The sequence below is a fragment of the Corvus moneduloides genome, chromosome 2, assembly GCF_009650955.1.
Source record: "Corvus moneduloides isolate bCorMon1 chromosome 2, bCorMon1.pri, whole genome shotgun sequence".
NCBI lineage: Eukaryota > Metazoa > Chordata > Aves > Passeriformes > Corvidae > Corvus > Corvus moneduloides.
This window is the reverse complement of record NC_045477.1, coordinates 93,083,658-93,110,190: the sequence shown is the minus strand read 5'-3', so window position 1 is coordinate 93,110,190 and position 26,533 is coordinate 93,083,658. Positions and strand designations below refer to the sequence as shown.

At 42.2% G+C, this 26,533-nt stretch overlaps 1 protein-coding gene across 2 annotated transcripts in view; it reads right to left on the bottom strand.

Moving 5' to 3' along the window:
• Positions 1–26,533, bottom strand: part of NPAS2 (neuronal PAS domain protein 2) — a 105,749-nt gene that overhangs the window by 9,220 nt on the left and 69,996 nt on the right. The window contains exons 7-16 of one of the 2 annotated variants that reach the window (XM_032100367.1): positions 26,405–26,518; positions 17,390–17,508; positions 14,897–14,979; positions 13,870–13,976; positions 12,561–12,708; positions 11,903–11,984; positions 11,090–11,231; positions 10,268–10,374; positions 10,007–10,081; positions 4,001–4,147 (exon numbers count right to left, since the gene is read on the bottom strand). In XM_032100367.1, coding sequence (XP_031956258.1) covers positions 4,001–4,147; positions 10,007–10,081; positions 10,268–10,374; positions 11,090–11,231; positions 11,903–11,984; positions 12,561–12,708; positions 13,870–13,976; positions 14,897–14,979; positions 17,390–17,508; positions 26,405–26,518 — 1,124 coding nt within the window. Of the gene's footprint in view, positions 1–4,000; positions 4,148–10,006; positions 10,100–10,267; positions 10,375–11,089; positions 11,232–11,902; positions 11,985–12,560; positions 12,709–13,869; positions 13,977–14,896; positions 14,980–17,389; positions 17,509–26,404; positions 26,519–26,533 lie in introns of both variants that reach the window. The other variant, XM_032100366.1, reaches the window with a different exon arrangement.

Here is a 26,533-nt window from a genome sequence, read left to right as displayed (position 1 = left end):
TGATACAAAATTTGATATAAAATTCAGAACAGGCAAAGCAAGTGGTGCATGTCAAAAAGGTGATGGGGAGTGTGAGCCCACTGGTACTGGACAGATCACTGCAAATTAAGACACCTTTAGGAGGGTTACCTTAGTGTCCTCCTTGTATGTGGCGCACGGCACTGGAGAAACACCCAGTTCAACCAATGCAAAGTCAACATCTATCAAGGCAAATGTCAGGCAGGGTGTGAACTTGCAGCAAACTACTTATTTAGCAGGGACCTCTCTGTGTGCTTACCTCACTTCCAGATGAAGGCCAAGGAGCTTATCCTTGAAAGAAAGCAGAGTAACCTACTTTGCAATTACCAGAGTGTGCCACTGGGTAAGAATGTGCACAGTTAATGGTTGGCAACTAGCACACTATAAATTTAGAACCAAGTTTATCCCAGTAGGCCAATTGCATTTGTTCATATGTTTGTACCCTGAGAGGGCTCTGAGTGTTTCATACCTGGGGACCCTCTGTTGCCATTGTAATGGCCAAAGCAGCATTGTTACCTTCTGGACATAAATGACCTGGAAAAAACAAGCTCAGAGTGGGAAGCAATGGTGCCCGTGTCCCTGCAGAACTGAATACTCAAAATGCCTTATCAAAACAAGAGTTAACCTGACAGAGGATCGAAGCATGGAATTTCCACCTGCTAGTTAAACCTAAAAGCTTAATTTGTACAAAACTTAATGGTGGTTTTTCATAATGTTCCTCTTTTGTGATAGTCCTGTCTGAATTCCCCCAAAACACAGAAATACAGCAGCTTTAAATAACATGAGAAACCTTTTCATAAAAAATAAAATCTTTCCCTGTCTAACTAGATAAATTAGCAGCCTCCTAACTGTATTGCTGCTAATGACATGTCTCGTTGGTGATTTTGTGGACTGTAAGGTCAGTGAAGCATCTTGCAAACATTTTTTAATTGGCCAGATTGTTAACATACACAGCAAAGCAGCAAGGGAGAGGAGGCACCCTCTGACACTGCTGCCCCCTCATTCCAAGACAGATGGGCCCTATAACTAATGGCTGAATCACACTGATAAGACATCCTGAGGAAAACATCTCTTTGACTCTACCTGTCCTTTGGATAATCAGGGGATTATAGCTTTTGGGGTCATCATTACAGGCACCAAGACTCTTTCTTTATGTAAGATGTGTAAAGATGAGAAGCACAGCATTGGGAAGCTGAGATTCACTGACTTCGAAGAGAGCCTGCTTTGCAAATGATAGGTGGATGTGGATGGTCTTGATTGTAGCTCTTGCAAGCTGGTCAGGCTCAGCCTTTCTGCCTTCCTCTGCATCTGTGAATCATTAGCTAGATGGTTCAAACTAGAACAGACACAGCATCCTTCAGACTTCTGAGGTTACTCTTTCTGCTCTTGTCCTTCATTGTTGGGAAAAGCAGTAACAGGGATTTAATGGGGTTTTGAGCACTTTTATTCAGGGCCTGCAACCCTCCCGATAGTTTCATCTTTCTCTTGCAAACAGTTTCTAATGCAAACTACTGTGCTCAACATCGGTCCAGGTGGGAAAGCATTTCTTGGTGGACTGCTGTAGTCAGTTTTGAAGATCTCTGAAGGAAATGGAAATTGAGCTTAATTCTCCACGGAGCTACCTGTACAATTCTGTGTGGAAGGGAGTGGACCAGTGGGGATGATATGTTAATAAATCAGCTAATAAGGGAAAAGCATGGAACACTTCCCCCTTCTCAGACAGCCTACATCACTCCCCCACGCTTACAGTTCTATTACGCAGCGTATTAAAGACACCAGAAATGTGCTTGATAGTACCCTGTTTGTTACTATGCATTTTAGCTTTGATAGTAGACACAGATCAATGTCTGCAGACATCCAGCTCCCTAAATGATGAAATCTGTGTGGCAAAGAACGTGGTTGGATTTCTGATGTAACAGTTCACTCCTTGCTGCTTGTGAGTCACAAAAGAGCTGCATGCAAAAGTGTGAGGCTTTCTTTCAAATTGCCCCTAGCCAAGTAAGACAAAATTAATTCCTGGTCTTAATCTCTCCCTGCAACAGAACAGTAATTTCTTTGTGTGTTTTTTATTTTTTTACCTAGAGAAAGTGGGAGAATAAAAAGGCCCTGGCCAGGAGTCAGTGTGAACACTCGCGTCTCATCACCTTGTTTGATTGCTCTAAGGAGACCAAAAAAGCACCCAAAATGCAGAGGATGTATTTTCCATCCAGCATTGCCAGATGATCCCCATCCAGCATTGCAAATATGCAGCCCCTGCATTTCCAAGCTGTCTTCCATTCTCCCTGCCTCTCAGTTCTGCATCTATAATAAGCTGAGAAATGGTAGGTACTGACACCAGAGAACTTGTAATGGTCTGAAAATACTTGGTCCAACCTGGTGCAGTCTTCATGGGAGAGGGCATCACCCAAATGGTGTAACTCAGAGCTGCAAACTGGTGAGGGGTGGGCAGTACAGAACAACCCACCATTTACCCCCTGGGCCTCTGCTTCTCTCTGTGTGAGCTCCCTCTGAGTGTATCTGAGAATCTGTTCCATGGTCTTTGGACTGTTAAATGCACCCTAGTGCATATAGGAGACAGCTTTCTAAAAATAAAATCTGTTTCCAGCATATAAGAATGTGCTCTGAAATTCTATTTTTGCCTGAATGATGAAAAAAAAAAAGAGTGTGTATGACTGTTGAAGACTTCACCAGGAGAGAGTAATGGTTGTCACCCAGTTAAAAAGAGAGGAAGTTAGAATATCATGTCTCTAGATATTCATAATACAATAATAGGTTTCAGACATATGACATGATTCTGAACTGAACACCTGTTAATTGCATGGAGACTTTCTCTTCCCATTAATCAAAGTCAGCAGAAAAGCAATAGAAGAAACACACTGAAGCTAAACCTGATCTCCCTATACGATTGTATGGCACCAGGAACAGGGAGTCCTGGGTTTGGAACCCACAACTGCTGTGTTGTCTTACAGCAGTGCACATGCAGCAACTTAGGTGGCTAAGTTTCTAATTTGGCTTCCCTGATCCCTTAATTGCCTAAACATACAATCCCAATTTCTTGATGTGTGAAACTGCATTTCACAGATGCTGATGATGGGTGAGAGTCTTATTTCTGTGTGGAAGTTGCAAGCAAAATTCCCACTGACTTCAGTAGGTCCCATGTTTTCATCCTGTTCATAAAGTACTCTTTGAGACGTTTGTTTCCTTGACAGAGTCTGTCTTCCAAAATCACCTTGTAAGTGTAATACACATAAAGTCCCCAGTGCTACATTACTAGCAAGGATCATTTATATGGCATTTATATGGCATTTATAGTTAAATTATGAGGAACATAGCAGTAATCACCCCACATTCAGAAAACTTCCATAAAACTGGATGATTGGTCCATTTGTTGTTAAAGGAAACCTGTGATTTACTAAACTGCACTTGCTATTACTTCTGAGGTTTGGTAAACATAAGGGCTACAAAGCACATACTGTACTAGAGAATTCTACCTCTGTGTAGGAGGTGTCAAAGGCAGAAGAAGAGCAGGTTCAGCCTGCTCACCTAAAGCAGCTTTGCCCTAAAGGCTTAAGCCTGTCCGGTGAAGAACAAATTCAGATACCTCCGAAGTGTGAACAAATGAACACTGCAGAAGTTTGGGGGTTTTAATGTGACAAGGAAGTCTGAACTTCAAAATTTTTCTACTACAGCTGCTCAGTCTGAAGATTCGGTAGATAAAGTTAATAAAATACTATTGTAAATGACCCAAATTATTCTCCTTCTCCTAAGGCTGAGGTATTCCTTCCTTTTCTTCCAGAGAGCTCTTAAATCTTTCTTGACATAGGTTACTTAAGAGGCTTTTAGGAGGCAACATCCTCATTCAGATAAGCTGGTTTCCACTTGTCCAGATATCCTGGACTCTGGAGCAATTTTAAGTTGCCAAGCCTATCAATAGCCACATGAGAGAGGATGCTTGACTCTGCCCCTTCCAGCAGTAATGCACCTGTACACTGGAGTCTTGGACCAGGCAGAGCTGCTCCTGTATCTTCTGGAGCTCCTCCTGCTGCCACCGGATGTTGGCCTGCAAGATCCGTGTCCGCTGCTCCAGCTGGTCCTTGATGGTCTGGAACATGCTGAATTGTGCTGAGAACTGGGGGGGGGGAAAGAGGGTCAAAAAATGAAAAAAGGCAGTCATTATAATACAAACAGGCCTCAGTAGAATGTTGTTCTGTAAGGAGTTAGTGGTTTCTTGATTGTAAAACACAGCCAAAGAATAAAAATGTAATATACTAATATCTAGGCAGAGATAGATCTTGTCAATTTTCAGTGTTACGCACATATATTAAATTACCTCAGCCAGAATGATCTGCTTACAACTGACCATGTTCTGTTGTAAGGACTGTTTTTGAGAGTATGCTCTCAGAGAGTATTTAAAATATCAAGAGCATCTTAATTGGATTGCAAAGGAGTGCATTATTTTCATTATCTTGTAGTTTGGAGCCCTTAGTGTGGCCTAACAGTACAATCCAGATGTGTTTTACTAATGCTTTCCTTTTTCTGCAAAGGAATAGCAGTTCTGCAATGCTTTGTTCTGCTGATGACTTACTATGGCATCACACAACAGACCACAATAAACATTTTCTAGATTTGTACAGCTGAGTAGTACTTAAGCTACAAGAAATACTCATTACGTTATTTTTATATGTGATGTAAAATGAATAGCTCAACTCAATGGAAGAAAAGCTGCTCTAAATAATAGTAAAAAATGGAGATCATTAATCAAGGTCAAGAAGCAGGTGCAACCTCCAATAGCAGCAATACTGGCACAAAGTGAAATCATTCAAGAATTGTGGAGAGGACTAATAGCAATAAATCACTAGTATTTGGTGTTTTCAGGTATGATTCAAAGTTCACCAAGGTTAATTATTACCTTAATAGGCTTTGGAATAATTGCTTTGCATAAGCTCATATTCCAAAAGTGAAAAACAGTCTTTGAAAAAAAGAACAAAAACCTTCAAAAAATCTTTTAAGTTTTTATGTAATCAAGGCATCCAAGATCTTTCTGAAAACATGTAGTGCTGTGAGTGTACAGGCAAAAAAAAAAAAAAAATTGCTGTGACTTGAAAATGCTGCCCTGTCCCTGTAGTTGTTCCAGTGGCCCCGTGCTAGTGGATGAGCTGATGTGTGCTGCTGGAACCTTCCAGCTCCATGGTACACTGGCTTACATAGTTTCTGGCTTTTTAGTAGGGGAAAAAAAGGTAATGAGACAGGAATTAAGGAGTGCTCTTGTGCTAGCAGCACTATACGCTTACTTAGATGAAATTTTTGGCTACTTAGAGAAATCTAAATGTGACAGAACAAATTTGTATCAGCTAACTAGTTCACCTTAAACCAGTTAAGTATGTGAAAGTACTTTTACATTCCCTCTAGCAAAGCTGGCATCTCCAAGTAAATGGCCTTTGTCAGAGTAAGAGTGAGAACTTTAGAGGGTTTATTTCCATTTACCAGGCAGAGGGTGGCTTTCCCGCACAGCCTGGGAGGTCACTTCACAGACTGGTGGCCTGGTGGAGGGGAGTCTCACAGCCAACCCTGCTTAGGGGCAAGGAGGGCTGCTGAGGTGGCACCTGCAGTTGCTGGTGGCAGAGGCCCTCAGAGCCCACTTTGCTGCCAGAGCACTTGCAGATCGTGCTGTCCATCAGGATGTGACAAGGCCAGTGCTGTGACTCATGGTGCTTGTGCCTCGGAACAGCAGTGTCATCATCTGCAACCCGCTCCTCTCCCAGAGCAGGAAAATGATGTCAAATCTTCTAAAGGGAAGTTTCTGTTACTTCGAATTGGTGTTACAGAGGAGAAGCCAGAGCAGGATCTCTTTCTTTCTTGTCCACGTATAAAGAATTAACCTGAGGAATGGTCGAGCAGAAACCTCAGATGTTTGGGAATAAGAACGAGTGACTCAAAAGGGAACCCAGTGCTGCTTGTTGTAGCCCAGCCTTTTGGTTCTGAAGAGTCCCAGGTATCCTGATTTTAGGAGTGAAATGATTCTATGAGCAATGGCTCATAGATGAGATGCAGCTAATTCCTGCTTTAACTTGGGTCTGTATAGAAGGATTTTTTAAAAAGACATGTCTTGTAATCTAATTATCTCTACATGAACTCTTTTACTGAGGACTGCTCTTAGTTTTCAAAAAGATCCTTATTAGAAAGGAATTAAAAACAGTTTTAGCAAAAAGCTTCATTTTAACTGCCTGGCTTGGTGATGGCAGACTTTTGATTAACATGCAAATTCCTTGAAGACCCTTTGAGAAAGGAACCTGATTTTCTTCAATTGATCAATGTAAGGAATTTTATCATGGTGATTTCAAAATCATTTTATACTTAAAAAACCCACCAAAATCCATTTCCAGGCCTTAGTTTTAAATTTAAATTTGCTTTGTAAAGTTGCACACAAGAATATATTGCTGTTGATTTTAAATTATTATTCCTTAATTTTTTTGTGTAGGTTCTTATATTTAGAATATTAATCTTGTATTGTCTTTTTGTTCTGTTTTTCACATACTTTTTGTATTAATACACTTAACATCAACAATTAGCTGGTATACTGGAGTGAAAGCTGTTACAGATGAAGACAAGGAACTTTCTCTTTTGTTTTTTCCTTTTTCCACTCTAACCCCCAAATTGTTGATAACTCTAGCCATGACCCCTGTGCTTACAGAGCCTCTATTGTTTTTGTACAATGAGACACTAACAGCAATTGACCTGCACCACAGAGTATTTATCTCAAGATCATTAACCGCTCTACTAATTAAGGAAGAAATCTCTAATTGTATAATAAATTAAAAGAGTTTAACTCAAAATGTTCCACAGAAAACACTGCCCAGCTTTAGCTCTGCCATTGGCATCAGATGAAGTTGCTCTTCATCTCACTTAGGTATTTACAGATACCCACAGAATCCTTAGAGAAGTGCATGTAATACACAAAAAAGTGACATCTTTCTAGATACAGTCAAACATGGGAGACTAAACCTGTGAGAACTCTATAATTGCACCAGTTTAATCGAGGTTTGTTAATGCAGGCAAAAAAACCCCAAAACAAACAAGCAAAACCCACAGCAGTAATTTTAGTCTGGTTTCTTAAAAAAAAATGTAAAATAAAGTGATGCATTTGGGATCATGTCAGCAGATGTTCTGGAAGGGAGGGGCTCGATGCACTAGTGCTGCTGACTGTCCAAGAAGGCTGTACAGCCTAGGGAGAGGGACTGGCACTTCAATGCTGTGATTCCTCTCCTCTACCATGGGCATCTGAAAGACACCAGCTGGACCATGCCCAAGGAAAGGTGTTTTTCTCCATCAAGTGCTACCCCAGGGTGTCACAGTTACTCCCTCTCTCTAGGTGCTGAGGGGCTGCAGCCAGGGAAGGGGACCTATAGCCCTCTGTCTGTTAGGATGGTTCCTCATTTCAAATGTGATGAACATAAAGATGGATGTCTCAAGACATTCTGTTCCTACAGCTTTCATGACAATAGGTAGCGGGGTAAAGAAAAGAGACCCTATCTATTTCTTAGCTCAGTTTCCTTTAAAACTTTTATTTTCTGCCTACCTTCCAATTTTCTTTCAATCCTTCTGGCCCAGGAGATGAGCCATGTTTCTTGCTGGAGACATGCAACAGAGTTGTGAGAGTGTCAAAAATACCAGATTGCTGTAACTTCATGAAAGCTTTAGCTGAGCAAAGGAGAGAAGGATCCACTTGTCCCTTCCTCCTGTGGGAAAGGCTGGCTCCATGCACCAGCCCTGCAAGGCACAGCCCCTGGGAAACTGGGTTTCATTAGTTTTGCAGCTCACCGAACAACTTGTTCTTTCTTTCTGTCATCTGAATAACACCTGCTCAATCTCAAATGGATTATTAGTGTTAATTATTATTCAGTCATCAACATCCCCTGTGTTGTAGGGGATTTTAATTCATGACAATGAGGGAGGCAAACAAACAAATATTCTAATCGGGAGCATTTGGTTTAAAGTAAACCATTTAGATTCAGGTGACATCTAGGGTGACACTGTGCTGTCTGTTCATTCACACAAGCAAGGCAGAAGCTAAAACCACATTTCAGTGGAGACAAAGCCATCACAGCCTTTGCTGGAAATAAAGCTACTCAAAGTTCAAGCAGATGGTGCCTGAGGCAGCAGCTAGCTGCTCGCTGCAGACGCAGTTGTGGCCACTTACGATGTTTTTCCCTGCTGCTGCCACCCTGCAGCCAAATGTTAGCCACAAGGACACCCAGGGCCTTCCAGCTCCTGCCATCGGTCACCTTTAACTAAGGGGAAGTGGCAGAAAGGCAGCAGGGAGAAACCTGTGCATCTCCTCCTTGCAAGCTGGCAGTGGGACACCTGGCCACACTATTACTACAAATTATGAGCTTGTGTTCTGCCACTAAACTGCTGGGAAATGGTCAGCTAGGAAGCCAAGGAAATGTCCCTGGTGGGATGCACATGTACCTGGGTTTCCTCCCTCACTTACTGAGTGCTGCAGGCACCTTTGTCTTTTAAATAATTAATTATATTGCTGTAGGCTGACATGTTAATTATTTTAAAGTGGGAAGTACAGAGTAGTATCATAATATTTGTAATAGTTTCTGAAAATCACCCAAGTGTGTGGCGATTTGGTACTCTCTGCAGGAGTTTTGCTATGGAGTGTGAACATCAGCAGCCTGAGCTGCAATGTCCTGATGTTATGTCCCTGCTCCAGGTCAAGCTTCATCTTGAGCTTTGCCAGGAGCACTGCTGTGACTGCTGCCAGAGGGCTGCTTGTGTAGACAGGCTCGAGTCAGCCCTCTTCCTTTCACCAAGATTTAGATGACCCAAAGAGGCTAAACCAGTGACTGGATGGCACTCTAATTTGTAAGAAAAGAAATGGAGCTGGTGTGCCAGTAAGAGCCTTTTACTGGGAAAGGACAAGGCAGCAAGGCTCTTGGTAAACAACTGGAAAGCTTCTCTTCACAAAGAGCTTTGATGGAGAAGAAAGGGAGGTAGAAAAAAGTCAAACAAAACACAGGCAGGCTTATAATACATAAACTAATTGATGTTTGAAAGTGCATTAATGAATAACGGAGAGAAGTATCTGTAAAAGAAAATGAATGCTCAGAGCAGATAATTGATATGCTGTTTCTTCGCTGTGTACTGGCGTGGAGTCATGAAAAGAATATTAAACATGGAAGATAAATGAGAATTTGTTATTTTAAAGCCAGGATCCTCGGGACTTTGTATGTTTTATGTGCTACAGGAATAAACTCTGGGATCTTGTGAGTACAGGGTATCAATGATAGAAGCAGTCTAGGTCCAGCAATACTCTGTCATTCCTAAAATCAGAGGATGCTGGGGTGTATCATCAGGGCAGGACCACAGGAGAAAAACAATGTGCTGGGGACATGGTACTCAAATTGCCTTCTTCAAAATCCACTACAAATATAACCCTGAGGGGACTTTTTGGGCCATCACCCACTTTTGAGGTATGGGTTAATATACTGGAGGAATCTGAAATTTGTCTTGAGTGGGATCCTCACCATTACTGGCACACTCACAAAATGGGTGTTGTTGAATTTGCATGTCCTTTACTGGTTAGTTCTGCATCAGCACAGCCAAATGGGTGTTTTTAGCAGGACTGGGTGTCTCTGTTAGTTTTTGGTTTTAATTCTCATTGTGAATTTGATCTTGATGGGACCTGGTTCTGTAAAAGCAAAGTTGAAAACTATTTTTCCATCTGTTTTTTGTCCTCCCATGGAATAGATATGTGTGCACACCTGAACCTACATGCACCTGGGCTTCTGAACACCTGCATGCAGTTATATGTTTAAACATACAAGTGTACAATTCAGATTACTTTCCCACAATATTTTAAGTGCTTGAGAATTTGGATTTGGGGATTTTAGTTACTAGAGAGGTAACCTAAAAGCCCCAAAACGAGCAAATATCAGGAGATAAGCAAGTGACCTATTCCACTTCCAAATCCCCAACTAACCTGTGCCAGAGGTGCGGGCTGATTTTGCAGAGTTGCTTGAGGCAGCAACTGCTGTGGGAGAAGCTCACATGGAAGCTGAGAAGGCAAAGAAACCTAGGTTAAAAACAAAACAAACCAAAACTTTATAAGTTTGGCTCCTTTAAATTTTAGGTTTCTTCTAATGCCATGGCTTCTGTGTAAGTTGTTTTTAATTGCTAAGCTGCGTATGTGGCACATGCTGTTACACCCTCTGCCTGTTTCCATGATTCCTGGTCAAGTTACCTGAAGAGCAGTAGGTTGGCTGAGTCTATGCACGGATAAATCCTGTTGTGTGCTTGGTGTTCTTGGCACGGGAGTGTTAGACTCTGTAATCAGCTTTGTTGGTGTAGCTGCAAGAAAAGTACCGGTGAGATCTTACACACTGGAAATCAACCTCATCTGAAGTGGGTAATATGACAAGACCTGGGTAGAAATTGTAATGGCCTGGCTAAATTCCAGTGGGAATCAAGGCTGTTCTTGTTGACTTCAATGGCAGTAAAATTAAACTGATAAGGAGGGTCTGGGCAAAGATAGAAGTAAATGAGACAGATTATGGTTCTGTGCTCCAAAGAGCAGTGCAAAAGGACCCATGAACTGTTCTAAACCAGCTGGAACTCCCTTTTATATGGGCTGAGTAACTGTAAATTTAGGTTAGCTCATTGGCTTTTTTTCCAGACCGGGAAGCAGAAAGAGTATTCTCAAGTCAACACTGGAGCATCCTAAATCTTGGCTAGAGGAGAATCATCCACAGGCTGTTATTACTCATGTAAGTCTAGAGAAGTCTCATAAGGGTGCCCTCAAATGTAAAGACAAAATCCTCATTTTTGTAACAGATTGAAACAGCATATTTCACATCTAATCCCATTGCTCATCTTCCAGCATTTAGGCGGTTGTGCAAGAACCTTCCATCCTGTACATTACCATTTCAGCTTTTGCACTTCACTGTCAATGCATATCATCGATACCTCATAATTTACTGTTGAATTAGCAGCTGTGGTATATAAGCACACATTCTTTAACTTGGCTAAATTAAAAATAATTCCATAACCCAGGAATGCCACTCACATGCTGGGTCTGACTTGGGTGTGTGGGAGGATTTTGGCGAGCTCCTGGATGACACTGAGGGTGTCCGACTAGCGCTGAGGATTGAGGCACCAATATCAAGTGCATTAAAGTGCTGTTCAGGATCCAAGCTGGTGCCACTGTCCTAAAACAAACCAGAAAAGAAGAATAGCTATTGCATCTGTCAAAGCTGAAACACTGGTTTGCACACCAGCTCTTTGGCAGACTTAAAATGACTTGAGCAGAACTAATCTCAGGTAGGCCAGCAGCAGACCTGGACACAGGCATCAATGCCCCATCCAAACAGCATCAAATGAATGCATTTTACAAACAACTATCACTGAGTTAGAAATAAATAGTAAGCTACTGCCAGAGTAATTTTGTGCCTTCAAATGTTTTTCTGAATCTTTCTTTTGTGTTCAGCCGGATGTGACAGCAACTGTAGCCTCAGCCGTGCACTGAGGAGGAGCTTTGCTGTCTTTCCTCAGGAGATCACTGAGATGTAGCCAAGAGGGCTGATTGCCAGAACGTGTCCAAATGAATCTTTAACTAGTACCTTGGCAAGGAAAAGTGGAGATATCTCACACTGCCCCTGCCCATGTTCCACTTAATTTGTGGCTGTTACTGATCTCCAGGTTTATCCTTTCATAAAATCGCCTAATCTATGTCAAAATTATTCAAGTGAGCAATGAATTCTGAAGTTGAGAGAATCCATCAACATTGGAGAAAGACAATGCTGGAGTCTTCAGTGATGTTAACATAGGAACAAGTCGTGATTACTACATAAATTCATGAAAAAAGCTTTTCTCATTGTACCTTTAGTGCTGAGGACACAACCTCTGAGGACACTTCTTCCAAGCCCATCTCCTGTCTCCTCTCCACCCGAACATCTGCATAACTGAATGGAAATCATAATTTTATGTATCAACATGGAACTGCTATATTTCTTAAAATGTTCTTTAAGAGTGTGGAGGAACAAATAACTGTACATTTTACAGGTTAAATGAACAGATGAAAAATGACTTAAGTCAAATGCTGCTGAATTTGAGAGTATTTTAATTTTCAGGTTTGGGTCTGTTCTTATCTTCTTGAAGTCAAGATGCATATTAAAGAAGTATATATAAAGTTCAAGTTCACATGCCACAACCACTTTATGACTTCATTGGAAAGCTTCTACATATCTCTTTTAAAGCAACACAGGGATTAGAAGAAGTGAATTTTAAGGGATCTGTCTATTCTCTGTTTTTGCGCAAAATGGAAAAATGCCATAGTTCATCTGCCCCTAAACCAAAAAAAAATCAAGCTTAACATAAACTAAGGTTCAGTCTGATAATTTTTCTATAATTACCGTATTTCCTTTAATTTTTTGTTATGTAAATGATGTTATATTTTTAAAAGAAAATGCTGGCAGACATGAGGATGCTCTTATCTTACTGTCCTTTATGTCCTGGCCGGTTGATATAATTTTCCATACCTTACCACCATGTGTGTGCACACAATGAACTCTGGCTTGGAGTTCCACTGGTGGTAGGTGATGTAGTAATGGGTCTGGAGCCAGATCCACTGCTGTCCTTTGGTCAGAAACCGATAGCAGCACGACTTCCCCTTGCCAAACTGCATCACTGCCAGCAGAAAATACAAACAGCTTGTAGCACAATTTCCAACATGAAAATGACATGAAATGTGAAAAAAAGTGACAAAAATATCTGTCATAGGTAGACAGGAGTATAAGCACCAATTTTGAGTAAGTGCTCCTCTCAGCCTTCTGACAGAACGAAAATCTTAATGATTAGTAGGTATCTTCTTCTGACACTTTGAATGGTCCATTCCTACACAGTACAATTAACCTTAAGTTTGGACACTAATGAATTAGTGTCTGCTACAGTTCAAACATAGATCTTACCCTGCTTTATGTGCTGATCACATACTGCTTAATTAGACACCTGGGATTATTTTCTAAGAGTGATCATCTTAAGTTCTAGAGCAGAAAAGTACAGGATAAAAATGCTTGAAAAGATGAGTATTGTGTGCAGATGGATTTAGAATGAGGTAAGAATAGGAGATAACACCGTGCAAAGACAAAAATAATTTGAAAGAAAATTCCCAGACTGACAAGAATTCAAACTACAGTAAACCAGGATGTACTGAAAGTTTTGAAGATTCACCAACCAAATTAATCTCTTCATTTTTTCCCCAGTGATTTCAAGGGGTTCCCAAACATCCACATATTTACCCTTTCTATATTTCAAGGTCAACATATAAAAACTAATGTTGACAGGATACTTTTAAGACAGGCAGAGGTGGTAAGCTGAGATGTTACAGCCAGTTCTGTAAGCAAATATTTGAAAAGCATTGCCTTATTTTCTTTACTTAGTGAAAGAGTTTTTCAATTAAATCCTAATAGACTGTATTTAAATAATCACAGCTAATCCCACATACACAGTGAACAACATTAGGGGAAATAATCCACAAGAATTGCTTGAACTATTCCTGCATATTCTTTACTAATACAACAGGGGTCAAATCTGGCATATTTTATCCATTCAGTGAGCCTCACTGACTACTTTTGGGGATACGGAGGTTAAAACTGTATTTTTCAGAGCTTGATAGGTCTGCCCCAGATGCCAGTCAGCTGCAGTGCCCCCAGTCTGCTATTGGGCCAGTCTTAGCTCTGCCAAGATATACAGGCTGAGGCAAGAGTCGAACCTCCCCTTCCAAACAACATTTCACTGAAAAGAGGTGTCCCAGTGACTTCGCAGGAACCTGGGCCACGTGATACTTACAGTGTTCATGGCACCTTGCTAGCAGCTCGAGGTCATCTATGTGGTAATAGTCGTAGCCAGAAGTACCCAGCACTTCAAAAGGCAAGTATCCGATAATGGGCGGTGCTCTGTGGTCGGGCACAACACGAGGCCATAAAACATAGAACAAGCACTTCTGCATGTTGATGCGGAGAAGGAAACAGCCCAGATCTACTTTCACTTATCAGAGTACAGTTGTTCACCTCAGGGGACTGGATCCTGACTTTCCCCCACCTTGAGCCTGGGATACCGAGCTTAGCACAGCAATACCGGCATGCACCATCCCACCAGGACAAGACTATGACAACATCCCTTCTTCAGGGAAAATGTGATTGTGGAAAGCAGTTCAGCTTCTCAGGGACCTTTACAAAGGAACCTGCTGTGAGGGAGCCATTCCCTGGCTGCTGCTTGGTCAGGGGCTTTACAATGGCTCCGGCAGCCCTTGCACAGGGGAAAATGTGTGGGGAAGCATTTGGAAGCGATCATCTGCTGGGACTGGGGGGATAGGAGGGGAAATCATCTGTGCTGCTTTCCTCTGGGTGCCTGGAGAGCTCATCTGTGGCATGCTGAGGCACTTGCTTTGTACCTTTGCCAGCACAGATGCCTCAGGCCAGCATAGACTTTCCCTCCATAACTCAGTGGGAATTGCACACATGCAATCTATGACTGGATTTGGAAAGAAGGATTTCTGCAGCTGTATAATAATTAGATCATTTTGCCATGTGACATACTTTGGTCTGCTGATAATTTTAAAGGAAGCAAGAACAAGCTAATCACAAATTCAGCTGAAGAAACAGAGTCCTTTTGTTTTAAAAGCCCATTAAAAATAAAAGCAAAAGTAAATGTAAATGTAAAATAGTAAGCATCAACTTTTGTAGGAATTTTGGTGGCTAACCTCCTGTTCATGACATTTAGAAGTGAAATGGAACACTACTTGAGAGAATTGTACTTGTGAAATAGTAGTAGAAAAGCACCAAACACAACCAGCAAGGCTTTTCTTGTCACCAACCTGTGATCCAGGAATAAAAACTTCCACTCCAGACTGTGTCTTGATGTGAATTCCTCTAGAGGTTCTTCTACAATGCACATCTCCTGTCCAATGGAGAAAACTGACTTACTGAGAGCTGGAGCTTTACCCCTCTGCTTCATCTAGCTTTTGTTAGCTATAAATAAACGGTGCATAAGAGGAGAAAACAGAGGATTCACCCATTTTCTGGCACTTCCAGAGAGCAATCTATTGTATTTATCAATGCCAACATTTTTTTGCAGGAGATAAGGAGAAGAACTTGTAATGCACATGTACTTAAGAGCTGAGACTGTGCCTCAGGGTGCCAAAACTTTTTTGGCTTTGAAGTAGTGCCTGGGGTGTGATGGCCGTGGGCTTTCCCAGCATCCAGCCTGTGCCTGATCCCACCAGGGCTTGCCACGTTTTGCTTCACTCCCTCTGTGTTACTAAAGATACCCACCACCCTTGCCTGGTCCTTTTGGATGTCTGCCCTCCAAGCTCTCTCAGAAAGGGGGACACTCTGCTTCTCCCTCAGTAGCTGCAGAGGAGTAAATGCCTTTTCATGCAGCCAGCCATGGGACCTGTCAGGTGGGTAAAAGTGGTCAGTTTTGCCTTGCACTTCACTGCCACAGCGAACAAGCTGGCCCTTAAGACTCACAGCAGCCCTCAGTGCTCACAAGTACAATAATTAATAAGTGAGTTACGGGAGGCAGGGCTGTCTGTGAGGTGGGACTTCCTTGCCCCAGAGAGATGAGGATCAGGAGGCAGTCAGTGGTGATCACTTGCTGGGTGGAGGCGGGAAGTAGAGGGAAGGATGGCAGCATGGTGCACACCCGTGCGTGGGCTGGGGCTGGCTGCACTCTCATGACCACCTCACTGCCCACTCCAAGCTCTCCTCTGCAAAGCTCTCCTCTCCCACTGGGTGCTTTGCAGGGGCAACTGCAGCTCCATGAGCTGCCTCCAGTCAGCCTGAAGGCTCCTGGCCTGGGACTTGCCAGCATCAGCACTCTGGATTTGTGGCATCCAGGGTTCCTGTGTCCTTCATGTCCCTCCTGCAGGAGGGTCTCCATCACCACTGGCAAGGACAGCCTGCCCACTGGCCCCCAATGCTCCTGTTCCCCTGCTCCCTGATGCCACATCCCTCTGTGCTGAGGGCACAGGTGATGACACCTTCCCATCATTTCCATTGCTGCTTGTCTCTCTGCTGTCCCTCAGGCAGAAGAGACCACTGATGTTTTAAACCCTGTTGGGATCAGAGAACAAGCTGAAGTGTGCTGCCATCAAGCAATTCTTTGATACATATCAATGCTGACAAAGTTGTTTGAAGTCTCTGGCTGTGCAGAGGCGAAAGGCTTCACAAACACCTTAAATTCCTCTCTCCCCCTCTCTCCAGTTTAGGCCAAAATCCATGCTGATGCCAAGAACATACACTAAAATTCAAGGTGCAAACACTGCTGTGTGCAACCAAATTGCTAATTCAGTCTTCCTTAGCTGATCAGATAAACATTTTACCTTCATTTTACAGTAGGAAGTAAAGAGTGGGGGTTGAGTCACGCAGGTGAACTGAAGAGATGGGTGATCAGGAGTTTGTGGGAGTTAAAACCTTCTCTGGGCTGTTCAGCAGCTGCTCCCTCCCTAGCACTGGGCAGCTCATTGCCATGAGTAGCCCATTTTGTTTCTCTGTTTATTTTGAGATGTTAGCTACTCAAGGACAAGGGAATTTGTGTTTAAGGTTCTCAGAGAACCCTAACTCCATCCCTTCTGCTAATACGATTATTGTGGTTAAGATTCATGGGAAGTGTCCTCACTTACCCAGAAGGGACTCTACTTGCCTGCAGGGTAAGGAATCAGTGTAGAATGCCCTGCAAGTTCCAGAGCAGTAATGGAACCAGGCCAAGGGAGCAGTGATTTCATATTCATCACATCTCAATTACATTAAAAAATCTCTTACACGCTGGGGACAGGACACCTGATGCAGTAGTTCACATTTGTTAGTTATGGAACAGCAGTGTTAGGCACAAGCTTGGTTTGTCTATCCTTATAACCACAAGCAGTTATCTTACTTCCAGGACTTGGGAGAAGGGAAACTAGCAGTAGTCCACCAAAGATGCCGAGGAGCACAAATGAAAGTGTTGGTGGTCATCTGTATCACAAAGTCACAGAATCACAGAATTAAGTAGGTTGGAAAAGATCCTTGAGACCTTTGTACATTGTCCCATCGCAGGAACAGAAAGCAGCAATGAGGAACCAAATTTCAAGGTGACTTTGCAATTCCTAATGCAAGGAGGGTTTCCGTTTCCCATGCAATGGGGGAAGGAGTGACACTGCTTCCACAGGTCCTGGCTCGCACTGATAATCCTCTTCACTGGATTTTTATGCATGAAATGTGGTATCTGTAATCTGTTCAATTAGTAAAACTAAGAACCTTCTGTGTCACCCCATCTGAAAGTGTTTTGAGAAGTTCTGAAACGCATGGGACCCAGGGTGCGCACTTACCTTTAAAAACTGAGGCGTTGCCAAACGAACAGTGGCAACAAAGCAGATTTGCTTTCCTGGGGATGTTCTGTAAGCCCTTGGGACAGCCTCATCAAAGCCATTGCAAGTGGAGTTAGGCACTAGGTAGGGAAAAAAATGGGACCTGGAGTCATGCCTCATGTAAGATTTACTCTCCCTGAATATTTTGCACACTCCAAGTGTACTAATATTATTTTTATTCAGACAAGTGCGCTAAAAGCTTTTAAAGCTGATATGCATATATTTAAATCCAAGTCAGTCATGTTAGGCAGAAAGGCATTAGAGCTTAACTTCAAGTATGAATTTTACAGGTTAATTCTGATAAAAATAAGGCGAAACCTTACTACAGAGCATAAACCAGTTTTCTGGAAAAAAACCCCACACATCCAATTGCTCTTTTTCACCACTCACAAGAAAAAAATATATGCTGCAGCACGCCTAGCACCATAACTTCCATGATGTAGTGAAAAAAAGTGTTGGCAAAGGAGATAGCTGAAGAGAGTTCGTCAAGTCATCAGTGGCAAAACACCGGGGCCCACAGCCAGCAAGGCTTCATCAAACTAGCAAGAGGATGCTTGTGATTCCTGGCTGCTGAAGAATGCCTTCCCCTTCTGCATCGAAAGAACTGTCCCCACTATACTCAAGTTATCGTTGTTTTAAAGAAGTGGAAAAGGGACCCCATGTATGGCACTGGCTTCCAGAGATGGGCGCATCCAGCGAGTCTGCAGATAGCCTGCTGTCTCCTCCAACACTGGGCGGAAGGAGAAACTGGATGTGATGTGGCTACACATTTTGTGTATATTTTTTTATCTGTGTCTTTCATGATTGCACAGCTCCAGCTGCTTTGAGAGCCTACCTGCACCTTCTGCCACAGACACGCTGCATTGCCAAAAGAATGTATTGCTGTAAAGTAGCCCATAGCCCTGTGTTAGAATGACATAATGCAAATTATTCCTCCAAGTTCAAGCTGTTTAGAGATGGTAATCCCACTCCCACAGCTATGAAAGAAAACTGTGTGCCAAGCTGCAGTGGGAGCTGGGCTGGATTCTTGCCCTGCCTAGCCGAATTTATCCCATGAGGGCAGAGAAGGTACTATCTAGCAGCCAGAGTTCACCAATATGAGCTAATTTAATGCTAATAGGGATTAATACTAATATGAAATTAATTTTCCTTACTATTAGGCCCCTATATCCATCTTTATGAAGTTTCTGACAGTTTTTCCTCTTCTGCACAGGGCAAAACATTGCTGTGAAATTGAAGAGCTTTGTATCTATGTGGGGAGTAGATAACTAGCCATTTTTATCCTGGGGTACTTCTGCACTGGGATTTTGTTCCCTAACACAAATTGCAGAGATGGAAGAAGTCTCAACTTATCACATGTGCTTTTGGAACCCAGTTCAACCTATTAAAAGCCTTAAAATACTGACACATTACTGGTAACAAGGCTAACAGGGTGTGAGACAGAAAAGGAAGTATGCTGAGTGGAATTCACACCTGCGTTAGTAAGTGGTTTAGGCCACTGTGTGCACAATATATATTACATCAAAAAGGAAAAGAAAGGTTCTTTATCTAAGACGACAGCAGAGATGTGAACATCTGCAGAGATCAAGTCCTCTCTTGTAGTTGAGTCTGGAGGGCATGGCTGACTGGATATTGAGATAAAAAATATGGGCAAAATTCTCCTTTAACCAACAGACCACACATGCTCTGGGGACTTCCTAGGAGTATGTTTCCCATTCTGATCCTGGGGGTATGTGCATATATGTGGGCTTCTATGGGATTATTAACACAAAAGGTTGAAAAAAAGAAGAGTTAAGATCTACAGGACACATAAGTAGCCTAAGTAAAGAGTTATTGGTCCATCTCTGATATTATTGTTTAGTGCAAGTCTGTTGATTTATGTAGCCAGTCCCATTTAAAAATTAATGGAAATGCTATAAACCCACATTATGGGCATTGTGAAAAGTTACTTCCAAGGTTGCTATGTAGTATGTTGTGACATTTGAAGCCAATGGGGCTGTTTCTCTCTGTAATAGCCAAGTTCAGTAGCAAATTCTTGCAGTCTGGGCTCTAAGACATGAAAGTAAGATAAGTACATTTAGCCTCGGAAGCACAGGTATGATAAGTTAACCTAGTTAGCAAACCATGGGCTTGCAAATGACACCAGTTGTAGAAGGAAGTGGAGATTGAGTCACACCAAAGAGAGCAGATGGTTTTTTTGTGTCAGCTGTTGGATGTAAACAACCATGAGCCTGAGACATATTCCCAAAAGACAGCAGAATACATCCCTGAATGTGGCATTTACTTAGAAGAGAGCAGAATACATCCCAAATGGAGCATTTACAAAATAGGATTCTATTTCCAACAGGTAAATGCTGTAGTAAGAGGGTAATAATTATTGTGTAGGACAGCTAGGCAGTATTTTGGGATTTCCTCACAATACATGGAAATGATGAACTTAAGCAGCAGTGAATGAATAAGCCCAAAGAGATGAGACGGAGTTGGCCTGGCTGGAAGTTATCCTGTCTTTGAACAGCTACTGTGCCATCTCATACTCAGCTGCCTTTGACAAAGTCCAGAGCATTAAAAGCCTCAATGATGCAGGCAGGTAGCCACCACATTGTAAAATACATCTCCATCTGAAAATGACAACTACAATAACTGAAAGAAAAAAAACCACTCACATTTGCTTCTGAATTATTTTGCTGCCTGACTTAGGTTGTTGGTATCTGCTCTTTCCACAGCTCTATCTGCACAGCCTGCTTTGCTCTGCTTTTGCAGCTGGTCAGTGAATTTCAACCTTTTTTGATTGATGAATTTTGAAGTGTAGTTAAAAAAAGAGATCATTACATGAATTTTTAAAGAAATACAATCCTGGTATAACCTTTTTAAACATGCCTTCTGAAAAATCATACTTTATGATTCTCCAAGTCTCTTTAAAAGAAACACATCATCCTGAGGTAGCAAAGTTCAGTAGCAAACTTTCTGAGAGCACCACAGAAAAATAGTGGAACAGAAAATATAGCACCAAACCTGAGGATATGGTGATATTAACATTTTTAAGTCAAATATAGGGCTTGGAGTGCTTTTGTCAGAAGATGCCTAATGAAAACGTTAGGTTGGCCATAGACAGGTGGGCTTGGGTAAATGAGGGCCTGTGTGTTTCATAATTAAATGATCAAGACAAAATACCTTGAGTAAGGAATCAGAAGGTCATGTGACAAAGCTAAATACATAATCAGAAAGGTGAAACAGTTGTCTCATATATATCAGCTAGCTAATGCTCCTTAGCATGAACTTTAATAGTTCTTGTGGTTACCTATCACACCTGCTGCTCCTAGAGCTACCACAAAATTCTTTCGTAGAAGGATTAAATACCTGCAAATATCTCATAAGATAGAAAGATATTGATTTACCTATATGGAGAATGTTGAAAATAAATAATATATACAAGGAACCAAGCCCTTAACTATCACAGACAAAAGGATTTTTATCCTTAGGGGTAGAAATCATGCCACATGAAATGAATGAAAACATGTTTTGAAGAACCCCAGATGCCACTTCATTCAGTTAATAATAGTACAGCAGTCAGTTGCTCGGTCATCTTACTTCAACTTGGAATGTGTAAAACATCATCTTCCTAAGATAGCAAACCTCCCATGTGAAAGAAGAAATCCCTCCTTCCTATTTTGTCAGGAGATGTTAATGTTTAAAGAACCAGTCTTAGTGGCTGTCAAACAAACTGAACAGTGATTTCAAAAAATACAAGCCAAACAGACCAGAATAAAATCAAAATTGTTTCATATAAATTAATTCAGGCCATAGATAAACAGAATATTTGGCAATTAATAGATATAATGAAGAAACCTAAAGTGCTGGTGGCAAGCCAGACTGATCTCAGTAGCTATGTAGATGAGTAACAGTGACAGTGTCCATACATCACCTGTCCACTTTGATCTACTCTCTCCTCTTTCCTCCTCCTGTTTCTCCCCTGGCCATCCTGTGTTGATATGAATCCCAAGCAGATTCCTTAGGACAGGAATGGTGTCTTCTCCTTGCATAGAGAACCTAGCATGAGTGCTGCATATTGTTAGCTGCAGCTTCTATGATATTGTTAATAGAAAATAATAACGTGCGGTTCTTGGTTCTGATCAAAACATTCATTTTGGATTGAGTTATTCTTGTTTCAGATGTTTCAGCATATACTTATGGAGGCTCAAGATCAATGTATCTTCTGTATAAACTGTTTATATCTTTTAAAAACAAATTCAGATTCAATATTTGTTCTGAGAGTTAAGATTTTTTTTCTCTTCAGCATAGTAATTTTCTTGATGTTTATTATTATTGTAATATCTGAGAGATGTATCAGCTAACAGTAGAGTATCTGCTATTATTAGCATTCAGTAACCAGATACTTCCTGAATTTCCATGTAATTAGAAACAAAAATGCACAATTTTAAATTCCACTATAATATTATATTACTTGATTAGGAAACCTTTTCACATAACGGTTATCTTCTTCTTCAAGAGAAAAGCTTCAGGCATTTTGGATGAAAGGACAGATCTATCACCTAAAAGATGCTGGTGGTCCTTTTTATATTGGTGAAGTCTTTGAAAGTGCGGACTCTGGTTTTGTCCCTTTCAGGAGTCTTTAAGTAAGTGTGTCACTTCAGAAAGAGGATACCAGCGCCAATATTTGGATATATAATTATGAGAGATCTTTGTCTGTTTGCAAACGTACAAACAATTTTCACAGGAGGGATAAATCCAGTCCCCCTTATCATTTCTTATCAGAGTGAGCTATTAAGCGGCTTTGTAAAATAATTTATTCTCACTCAATTTGACATTTTATATCAGGAGCTGAGCATTTCCTTGGACTTTTGGGGAGGGTTACCTTTATTACTTGCCTTTCCCCTCAGCCCTCAGGCAAGACAGGATGTGAGCCACTGCGTTATTCATTGGTGATGCTGATATGACTCTCTCTCTTATCAAGCACTACTGGGCAATAGGTACAGTGATGCACTTGGCTCCCTCAGATGTTTGCAGACATTCATGTCTCTCGTTAAAATCTGGGCTACAGACCCAGAACCTGAAATATATAAAAATACTGGACAGAGTTCCTATTTGCAAAAAAGCCCAAAAACAACCCGGATGATCTGACAGCAAGTAGGCATCTCTCGCAGAAACAGAAAGAAACTCTACCTTCCTTGTCTGAGTGGCCCATGGGCCACCTCCTCTCCTCTCGCAGGATTACTGAATCTTCAGGTTACAGTCCTGCTTTTCTCATTGAAGCTTAATTAATGCTGATTATATAATCCTCCCAAATGGAAAATCAAATCTCTTGTATATGATTTAGCACAGCCAGTGACTCATGCAGGCGCTCTGCGCAGCTTGCATTGCTGTTTCGCTGGTCGGCTGCTCTCGCTTGGGCACAGTCAATGCAATGGGGATTCAGTCGTGCAGGCAGCTCGTGTCACGTCCCTGGTGTAGATACAACTGCAGAAATGTTCTGCAGCAGGGGTTGCAGAGTACTGACTCCCCAGGACCAGTCCAAGTGTGCATGCTGTTGTTAACCCTGGCACTGGGCTGTGCAGCTCCTCTAGCCTGCAGCTATACCTGAGCCCAGGAGCTCCAGGGACAGTGATCTCCTGAAAGACTGAATACATGCTGTGAACTACGAGAGCTTTCCTGAGCAATTTCTGGGCCCTGTACATGCATGTCCTTTCCTCTTCTGAGATCAGTGAAGATGCCTGTGATTGCTCCCCTGCAGGAGTAGCATGGGTTCAATGTAGATTGTGTGTGATCTAGCTTCCTGACGGCAATTCTGGTGATAAGTCCCCTTGGCAGATATCAGGTGTTTGTTCTACTTTAGCATCAAAAAAATTATCTTTGGCATCTCAGTACAACACCATTTAAAGCCCCAGAGCTCCCATTAAAGTTAGGGAGAGCAGCTAAGCCCCTAACTGGCTTTCTAAGCCACAGTCCTTCAAATTAATCCATTCAAACCCATCCCTGTATGATGTTCTCAGCCATAAGTCACAATGCGGTCAATGGAGAAGGTACGAAGGAGGAGGGAGGGGGGGGCAAGGTGACTGCGAATCCACGTGCATGACCCCCTTGCCCCAAGCACCACCACTGTATGAGCAATGAACAATAATAAAATAAGCCTAAGAAGATGATAATTCAAAGGAGGTTACATTAAAGGTTATGTGGAAGTAGAATAAAGATAGTGACATTTCTGTTAAAGGGGGTGAAGGAGGACCTACCAGTTCTTAAAAACATTAGCAAAGGTTAAATGAGAAGGAATGGTGACAGATTTACTAGGGCTGTTGCTGTTATGACCCTACATAAACGACAATGGAATAGCTAAGTATCCTGATAGGATACAGCCTGCCCAGGGATAAAAGAACTTCCCTGGCCACAGAGGCTCTGGCATCGCTCTGGCAGGAACACGCAGGCAGAGTGGGCTCAGAGTATGCTCAGCAAACCATTGGAAACAAAGGTAGGAGTTGGCATTGGGTAGCTAAAAAGGAACGGCAAGATTTGTATTTAAAGAACATCCTGTATCAGTCTCCCATGTGTAAAAACATGCTCGCACTTCCACTGCTGTGAAAAGCTACAGGGAAAAACATTCTTCAATACATTCATAAGGAATGTCTCCTGCTAATTAAGCCTAATTTGCAATTTCTGTCTTTCTCCCCCAGCTAACTCTTTTCTTATCTTTAGCTTAGAATCTTTCCTTCACAAACACCTCCAAAAAGCAGGATTTGGGCCAGCTGATCCTATGCATATAGGACAAATGCTCCTCTGAGTGATACGTGTCTCTCCCACTGCCCTTCCCACCACTTTCTTTCTTGCCCACTTGGCCTCACACCTGGAAGACAGGTGATGGGAGAAGGGGTATTTATTTAACAGGAGGAAAAGGAGGTAATTACTATCAGGTCCAACAGGTGACAGCCCTGAGGTGCATGGGCTGGGGGGATGGTGCCTGATAACTGTGGGCCAAGCAGAGGCAAGAACCCAGCCCACTACCACACCCACCAGATGCTCAAAGTTGTCTGTGCCACAAGTCCCTGTGCCAAAGCACCCCAGCCCTTGGGTGGCTTGCCCAAAGGGTGGCTGCTTTCATATGGTGCTCACTTGAGCTGGTTCTCCCATGCGTTGCTCAGGGTGCAGCTGGCTGGTGCAAGGACCCTGGTTGATCCAACAACAGCCTCTCCGGAGTTCTGTGCCCTCCTCTGGCTGCTCACTCTGTGAGCCAAGGGTATCAGCCCCAAGCAAAGAGTTTGCTGCTGCTACTTGTGAGTCTGGTGTGCTTCCTTCCACCTTTGCTGGGAGGCAGCCATGGGGGTGACTCCCAGCCAAAGGGGAGCAGTTCTGGACAAGCACAGGTGAAGCATTTCCATCAGGCTCTGCACTGAACTGGCGAACCTGAAGTCACATGGCAAGGGGGCCAGGAGGCACGATCTCACAAAGCCAGGCTAAGACTGTCCCCTCCCTGTCTCAGAGGGTCAGACTGCAGCAGAGATGAGAAGAAAGTGGAAGAGACAAAATAAAGTGGAAGATTTGGAAAAAAGTGGCACAAAGGGGAAAAAAATGTGAAGCAGAAAGCACATGACTTGTTTGAAAGCTATTAAGATGGGATCTTTGGAAAATGATTTGGTGTCTTCTGAAATCAATATGTTCCCATTTAGTTTCTATGCATTAAGCTAGGGAAGATATCTGTAATGTAAGTTTTATCATTCTTCTGAGAAATAGCCACTAATAAAATTGCTGGGATGTGAAATTCTAATGGGTAAGGGGGCAATATTAAGGTTGTGCCAAAATAAAGGGCTGAAAATCCTTGAAGAAAATGGATCAGAAATTCCCCTGGTAGAAATGTATCCTTATGAGTCAGCACCTGAAATCCGGTTTCTGCTCTAGAAAACAGAACAGCTTGGTGTGCGCGTCTGTCAGGCAGGCGCATTTCACTTCATTCAAACTAGAAAGCATACAGGCAGCTACATTTTTTTATACAAATAGAGCCTCAAATCAGATGGCACCAAACAAGAAATACATATCTCCATCCTGCACGTAGGTTTCTATTCTAGTCATGTGGAGCAAAAGCAGAAAGTTAAATGGGGACAGGGACTTTTTTTCACAGTGTGGCGTGCAGTTTTTGGAAAGCACGGTGGGGAATTTTTTTGCAGAGGATGACCTATTTGGCACAATACCAGCAACTTTGGAAATGCCACTCTGGAGTTCAGTCAGGCAAGTAACTAAAGCAAACTTGGGCAGGCAGGAGAAGGAAAGTAATAAAAGAGTATGTCATTTCTGACACTAATGGCCGTGCAGCAATCTGTTTGTTAGAGAACGGGTGAGGTGGAAATCTGCTCTTCATCCCTTGAAAGATGCTTTTCCTGGACTGACTGTGGTGCATTAGTGACTATGCTGACTGCATTTCTTCCCTTTTTTTGGAGAGTATTGGATTCTGCAGTGCTGGTGAGGAATGCAAAATGGCAGCTGGAGTGGGAGGTGGGTGGCAGTGTCCTCAGCCGTTCTGATGCCACGTGGCATGGCTGCCTTTCCCCAAGATTTTGCAGAGAAGGTGAGAAGGCAGATTTGGCAGGTTATCAGTTCTGGCACAGACTTTGTGTTTAATGTAAACCAGCAGATAAAGTAGCAAGATTATAATTTTGCTGATAAGTGGGGTCTTAGCACACAGTATTAGTGAGCACAAATAAACCCTCTGCTAAAGCCATCATTATTTGCAAACTTACCCAGAGTCCAGGATCACTGCAAGTGAAGGGCAGTAATAAAAGCAACTAACACAATTTCACTCATCACATGTATTCATCCAGCTATTGCAACTCAGCCACGAGATGCGTGTGAAGCAAAATTTATCCCGTAATGTTAAAAATAGTTCTGTCAGTTAAAAGCCTGTCTTGTTCAATGGAGCAATATTTATATTTTATTTTACACAGCTAAAGTAACATTTATACAACAATTAAAGCTTACCATTGCTGTAAGACCGAAAATTTCCTACAAATTTTATGTATTCATATGTTGGAAATTCCTTTGGGTTCAAACTTCCTCTCAGAAGATGACAATAAAACTCTAGTTCATTGTCAGCTGGATTGTTAAAAG